Below are 7,500 nucleotides of genomic sequence, written 5' to 3'. Positions count from 1 at the left end.
CTGCTCTGCGGGGGAGCGGCTCTTCTGTCCCGGGCCAGTTTGCCGAAGTACGCTGAGAAGACCTTCACTTGGACCTGGGACCGCTCCGCCGGTGGACCGCCGGCCTCCCCGTGGCGTCCCACGGAGATGACCAGCAGGACCATGGACACCAGGCAGGTGGCCGCCAGTACAAGTCCACATGGACCCCTGCTGGGTCCCGGTCCACCGGAGGGTCTCGGCATGTTGACTCTGTGTTTGGGCGAGTGGCGGGATCAGCTCGTGTTTTTGTGTTCTCCAACCTCACACATCTCCGGGCTGATCATCCGGGGGTCACACCATGTCCCAGCAACGAGAAGGAACTCAGTGGGCAACCCACGCACAGAAAGCTGTATTTAAGGAGAGGAGGCGGTGTAAGCCCCACCAGGAGGCGGGGCCTTGCTCCCAGTGTGGGGCAGCCTGCGGTACTTCCAGTCCGTCCAGCCTCTGGGGCTCTGCATTCAACAGTTCTGCATGTGTGACCTCGCCTCACGCAATGTTTGTACTCAAAAGTTATTTTTAACACGCCTTCACGTTTACAGCTCATTTCTTTACTCTTTTTTTTTTAATGAGGCGAATGCAGATGTATACATTATAAATAGTTAATGTGCGCATGTGCAAGTGCCGTTTGCGGTGCCTCCATCTACTGCATATACTTTCTCGACATTACACCAACTTCTGTGGCAAATGTTATACTTTTATCACAAGAGGACCAAATGTTGTGCTTAACTGCCTCACTAACCCAACGTTACGAGTGAAAATAAAAGTACGTACGACAATCAAAAGGAAAGAGGATTATTGAACCACTGTCAACTAAGTACAGAGAACACGGTAATTGTGCATTAATGCATAATTGATTTAAATGGCTATTTCTGTTTGCATGATATAAAAAATAATGTAGTGATGTGTAGCAAAAAGTGTGTGCGTGCGTGCGTGTGTTTTGACTGTATCAGCCTCCACCCACGCAGGCTTTATAATTTTTTCGAGTGCAATAACTTACATCTCTTAGCGTGACCTGGTCGTGTGACTTCTCTCTTGATAATCATCTTTTCATCTCTTCGTCCCACATTAACTTCGTTGCGGTGATCCGCGTCACGGTGTGACTGCTGACATCATCACTTCAGGAGAATGAAAGCGGCGGAGACCGGCACCGTGGCCGTTCCCTCAAAGGAACCCGGTGGGGGGGTGGGGGGGTGGGGGGGCGTCACGTTGGCAGATGTGCGGGAGACGAGAGCTGCCATGACACGGAGCAGTGTGTGTGCGCGCGACGCTGCCAACTCATCCATGCGATGATAGAGAGATCCACGCCAAGCGGCAGATCTGCCAAATCTCTCCGCCGGAGGAATGTTTCCTTTCTAACAATGTGCTGCTTGTCCGTGCTGTTCCCTCCGATGTGCCCATCTCATCATTACACTTATCTAGGCCATTCGCATGGAATCATTCCAGCTCATTTGCTATTCTAATCCAATTCCTGTCTAAATGCCGGTCCCTTAACTCGCTGTGTACAGGCCGAAATAAATGTGAGCGCTAAAAGAAGAGAAGTCGGTTAAAGTGATATGAAAGATTGGCGTGTCTTGATCAGAAAAGGGAGTACAGTTTTGGGGCCATTTTCAATGGTCAACCAAGCTGTGTACTGATACTGCAATTTTGGTCGTAACTTGGTGCAATAACAATGCAATGCAATGGCCTATATATTTAAAATAGAATTGACTGGCGTTGGTGTTCTTATTAAGTATCATTGGGGTTATGCAGAAAATGTTTCGGTTTCAAACTTTATTTGGTGGCAATTGTTCTACCGTGCCCCAATATTTACAGAGAGTTTTTCTCCATTTTTGGGAAGCAGCTGGATAGGTGGGAAGAGCGGCGGGGATCAAAGCTAATCCTCCCTCTTTTTTCAACCATCTTCACATTTCGGAATAATTCCCCTTCATCCTCACCGCGTCCTCTGTTGCTGTTGTTCAAAGACGCGAAGAAGGGGAAGAGATCTCTGCCTCCGCTTTCATCCTCCTGGAGCGGAACAGCTGCATGAACACACACACAATACATATCTGTTTCCCTCTCTCGCTGACACACACACACACGCACGAACGCACACACACACACACACACACACACACACACACACACACACACACACACAGATGTTAGCTTTTAGCTTTTGTTCTGTTTGATTTAAACATCAGTCCAATCACACTGTGTGTGTGTGTATGTTTGTGCGTGTGTGTTGTGTATTGTGTGTGTGTGTGTGTGTGTGTGTGTGTGTGTGTGTGTGTGTGTGTGCATGCGCGTGTGTATCTGTATCTGGAGAATGCTGTGGTGGGTATTGGGAAAATCAATGTGGATTGCAGCCGCTCTATTTATAAACTCATCTCATCTGTGTAAAAGCTGCATGTAAATATATGAAACATATTCCACATTTTTGTCCCTCCTCTCTGCACGGCATTATTGGTAATGAAAGGATTGTCGAAGATATCGTGTGTGCGTGTGTATTTACGGACACATCTCTGTTTGTCCTTTCTCCTCTCCTCCCTCTGACCCTTTCCCACTCTCCTTCTCTCTCTCTCTCTCTCTCTCTCTCTCTCTTTGAGTTCTGGATCTCAATGTATTAACAGACGTATCTCTGTTTATCCTTTCCCCTCTCCTCCCTCTGATCCTTGCGCTCACCCTTCCTACTATCGCCCTTTCTTTCTCTCTCTCAATTTCTCTTTCTTCCCTGTTGTTTTTGTTCCTTCCCTCCTTCAGTTTCTTTATCTCATCTGCAATATGTTGCAGAATTCAGAGTGCAAGGTCACAGTTTTCCGAGCCTCAAGTTGGGACTTTTCCACCGTTTCCTCTCACATCCCACATGCAAACACACACACGCACACACACACACACACACACACACACACACACACACACACACACACACACACACACACACACACACACACACACACACACACACAATGCTCAGATGTACATGTGTAAACACATTCACGCACGAGTACACACATCTGAACATATGTATAACACAAACACACACATTTTGACACGTGGGCACACACAAGCACAAGTATACACACACAGATATAGACACACGCCGCACACTCACACATACACTTTTGATCTCACAAAGTGTTTTTTATTTTGGGTTGCTTAGCTTTATTGGAGATTCGTCGCGACTTAATGCGGTCGAGAGGAAATTATGCCATCATGTGATTTTAGGTGAAAGGAGAGCGGCAAAAAGGCTCTTTCTCTGCGCCAGAACGAAAGGATCGCTGCGACACCACATCAGGGGAGAGGATGGGGGTGTGAGGGAGGGGGGAGGGGGTGAGACGGAAAACAAGTGATTTAGGGGGGATCTGCAGAAGGATGTGGAGGTCACTGTCTGGAGCAGAATTCTGTGGTTGCCATGGCGTCAGCCATGGTTTTGGGGGGATTCTGGTGCACAATGTGATATTGATTAAAACTTTTTTTCTGCAGAAACACTATACTATTCAGGAAACAATTCATCTGTTTGTGCTTGTGCGTGCATCTGTGTGTTTGCGTGTGTGCGTGTGTGTGTGTGTGCGTGTATATAACGGCCTAGACTGAACTGAACCCAACAGCACGGCCACAGACGCAATCAAGTAGACGTAACAGTTCTTTAATGGCTCTCAGGCAGAAGGCGAGGAGGTCAAACCAGGAAATCAGTCTGTACAGCTAACAATCCGAAAGGGGCAGGCAAAAGGGTAAGTCCAATCCAGAAGGCGGGAACATGGTCAGGACAGACACATTGTCACAACGCTATGATGTCACAGTGCTGACTCGGGGGGGGGGGCGATTGGAAGGGGCAGGACCCTAGGGAAGACCGAATCTGAAATGGCAGGAGAAATAAACAGGATAAGTGACAGAATAATACATGGCACCCCCTCCAGGGATGGCCCATGACGTCCGGCTGGTCTGGGTGGTCAAAATAAATAAAAAATCCCTGATGAGTCCAGGATTCTCCGGGCAGGGACCCAAGAGCGCTCCTCAGGGCTTCCCAGTCTACCAGGTGCTGGAAGCCCCTGTGGATCTTCCTAGCCCTGGGAAGACGAAGGGTTAATGACCTTGGCGACAGGGAATGGTCCCACGAATCTAGGAGCCAGCTTCCTGCTCTCCACCCGGAGGGGCAGGTCCTGAGTGGAGAGCCAGATGGTCCGTCCCGGATTGCATTCGGGTACAGGGCGACGACGTCGGTTGGAGCTGCGCTGGTACTGATCCGAGGAGCGCAGGAGAGTGGAGCGCGAATGAATCCAGGTGCGCGAAAGTCTGGACTGACAGGACACTGGCCTCCCGCTCCTGCTTGGGGAAGAGCGGAGGTTGGTAAACTCTTGGAACACTGGAACAAGGGAGAGACCAGTGCCTGAGCTGGCAAGTGTGTTATGTGCATATTTGATAGTATTAAAGGTTAATATGCGCATGTGCAAGCGCCATTCGCGGTGTCTCCATTTATATATTTCCCCAACGTTACACCAACATCTGTGGCAGATCTTATACTTTTATAACAAAAGGCCCAACTGTTGTGCTTTACTGGCTCACTAATCTGATTAGTGAAAATAAAAGTACGTACCACGAACAAAAGGGAAGAGAATTATTGAACCACTGTCAACTAATTTACAGAGAACACGGTAATTGTGCATTAATGCATAATTGATTTGAATGCCTATTTATGTTTGCTTGATATAAAAAAGATAATGTGGTGATGTGTAGCAAAATGTGTGTGTGTGTGTGTGTGTGTGTGTGTGTGTGTGTGTGTGTGTGTGTGTGTGTGTGTGTGTGTGTGTGTGTGTGTGTGTGTGTGTGTTTTTATCCGCCTCATCCCACGCAGGCTTTATAATTTTCAGAGTGCAATAACATACGCCGCCTGGGCGATTGGAGAGAGAAAAGTCGAAGCGGTAAGAAAATAGCACCCACCTGGCAAGAAGTTGGCAAATCCCAGCAATTGGAGTTCTTGTGGCTGGAAAGGACAGGACCAATCCGTGAGCGCCCACACCTTTGCAGAGTCCGTCTGAACCCCCCCAGCGTTGATAACAAACACCAGGAACGACACCTTGGACACATGAAACTCACACTTCTCTGCCTTGACAAACAGTTTGTTTTCCACAAGTCTCTGGAGGACATGCTGCACAGGTTCCGGAGGAGACTTGGAGAAGATGAGAATTTCATACAGGTCAACAAACACTCTTCCATTCAGCAGATGATGCATGACATCATTCACCATGGCTTTAAAAACAGTGTCCAATGTGTGTGTAAAGTAGTCTTCCATTCATCCCCCTCCCTGATATGAACCAGATGGTACAAGTTTCTGATGTCAAGCTTGGTGAAAGTAGTGGCTCCCTGTGAGAGTTAAAAAGCAGACACAATGAGTTGGAGGGGGATACATATTCTTTATGGTGAGGGTGTGGGACCTCTGTAGTCAATACGGGGCCAGAGGGTCTTGTCCTTCTTGTCCACAAAAAAATAATCTGGCTCCGGCTGGAGACGAGGACAGGCAGATAATCCCCGCTGCCAGCAAGTAGTTGATATTACTTTCCATGGCCTTAGTCTCTGGCGCCGACAGCAAGAAGAGCCGACCCCTAGGAGGTGAGGATCCTGGAACAAGGTCAACAGCGCAGTCATAGGGGTGGTGAGGAGGCAGCACCATGGCCCGAGACTTGTTGAACACCTCCCTTCAGGTCCAGATAGTCAGAGGGAACTCCAGAAAAGGGGAGACAGGGGTTAGATGTGAGCAGACGGCAGATTTGAGGCAGACCCGGCCTGAGCTTGTGAGCCTTGGCTTTAAATGGACAGACGGAGCTGTCTTCTGCAGCAGAGAACGGCGACTGGCCTTGCTGCACGGGTGCCTGGGTGTCGGTAGGGGCACTGGGAGTCGACTCCGGAGAAGAGGATGGAAACTGTGTGTAGCGGCGAGGTGGCCCCCGGGACCGAGGAAAGGGAGCCCTCTGCTTCCGCTGTTCCCGGAGACGTCCGTCTAGAGCTGTTCGCATAGACGGTCTGCTGAGAATCTGCTAGATGGTCTGATAAGAGTTCCCATGCCGCCAACTCATCCTAAATGCCAGCTGTCAATCCATGATAGAAATAGAAAGCGTCCAACGAGGGACCCTAACCCTAACCACTTAATCTCCGCTGCGGCAGTCCAGAATTCAATGGAGTACAATGAAACCATGCACCCTATCTGGATGAGATTAAAAAGACCTCAAGCTGCCTCCTCACCGGGAGTGGTGTGGTCAAAAATCTTGCATGCAGAGCTCCGCGGAGAATAACTCCGCCGTGGCACAGGAAGGGGATTCATTCTCCCGCCATTCTCAGCCATTTCCCATTTCTTAGCTCGGCTGGAGAGGAGCAAAGTAATATATGCCACTCGTGACTGTTGGACAGGGAAAGATGAGGGCTTAAATATGAGGGAACACTGGATCAGGAAGGACCGGCAACTCCCAGAGACCCTGAATGATGTTCCGTGGGCGGCAATTGTGCTCGGAACCCGGAGCTGAGGGAGCCACTGGGCTGGCTGGACAGGAGGAAGCAGCAGGTCATGGCGACGGAAAGTAGATGTTCGCGATCTGACTCTAGACTGACTCTTGCAGCGAGTGGACAGAGCCTGCTGCTTGCGAGTGGCTGAGCCGGCCGGGTTCATACTGGTATGAATGTGCTCTAACGGCTGAGACGGAACTGAACCCAACAGCACGACCACAAACACAAGCGAGTAGATGTAACAGTTCCTTAATGGCTCGCAGGCAGAAGGCGAGGAGGTCAAACCAGGAAATCAATCGGGGGAAAGTCCACAATCCAGTAGGCGGGAACACGGTCAGGACCAGGCAAAGCTTGGTGGACGATACTAGACAGACACCGCGAGGGTGAACAGGACCGGTATATAGACAGGCTTAGACAGACGTGTTGCCGCAATGCTATGTTGCGACGGTGCTTACTCTGGGAAGCCGATTGGAAGGGGCAGGGCTCCAGGGAAGACCGAGTCTGACATGGCAGGAGAAATAAACAGGATGAGTGACAGAATAACAAACACACGGCAACCTAAGTCGTGACAATGTGTGTGCACGCTTTACAATCGCAGCTACTGTGCGCCGCTTAAACATAATCAAACTCACACTCGTCACTGAGCTAAGTCACACTCTGGAATCTGGAATGGGCTGTTTGTCTGTAAAAGAGACTCCGTCGTCTTTCTTCTTTTGCTTTTTTCGGCGATTTTTTTGGGCAAATTGTATTTAATTTTTAACTTTCCTTTTGATTATATTTTATTTATTTATTTATTTGTTTGTTTGTTTATTTATCAGACAGTAAACCTTATTTTGTAATGCTAGTCTGTAGACACTCACCAATGATCACAATGACAAATTCCCAGTTGGCTACATGTAAATGCTCCTGCCAAAATAAAGTCATTCTGATTCACCTTGTTTTTCAAGCTTTTGCTTTTCTCCATGCTGCAATTTACATGACATTATTACTGTCCTCCTCGCTTTATAT

General features: G+C 48.8%; 1 protein-coding gene across 1 annotated transcript in view; it reads right to left on the bottom strand.

Moving 5' to 3' along the window:
• The window catches only part of LOC307229308 (beta-1,3-N-acetylglucosaminyltransferase lunatic fringe-like), a 7,713-nt gene extending 7,022 nt beyond the window's left edge, over positions 1–691 (bottom strand). The window contains exon 1 of the mRNA XM_079999279.1: positions 1–691. This exon is cut by the window's left edge and continues 139 nt beyond it. Within this exon, the coding sequence (XP_079855405.1) occupies positions 1–221 (221 nt within the window). The 5' untranslated portion in view covers positions 222–691.
• Between the last annotated feature and the right edge of the window lie 6,809 nt (positions 692–7,500).

Source organism: Zeus faber (genome assembly GCF_960531495.2).
Source record: "Zeus faber genome assembly, chromosome: 4".
Classification (NCBI taxonomy): Eukaryota; Metazoa; Chordata; class Actinopteri; order Zeiformes; family Zeidae; genus Zeus; species Zeus faber.
This window is presented reverse-complemented; position numbering and strand designations above follow the sequence as displayed.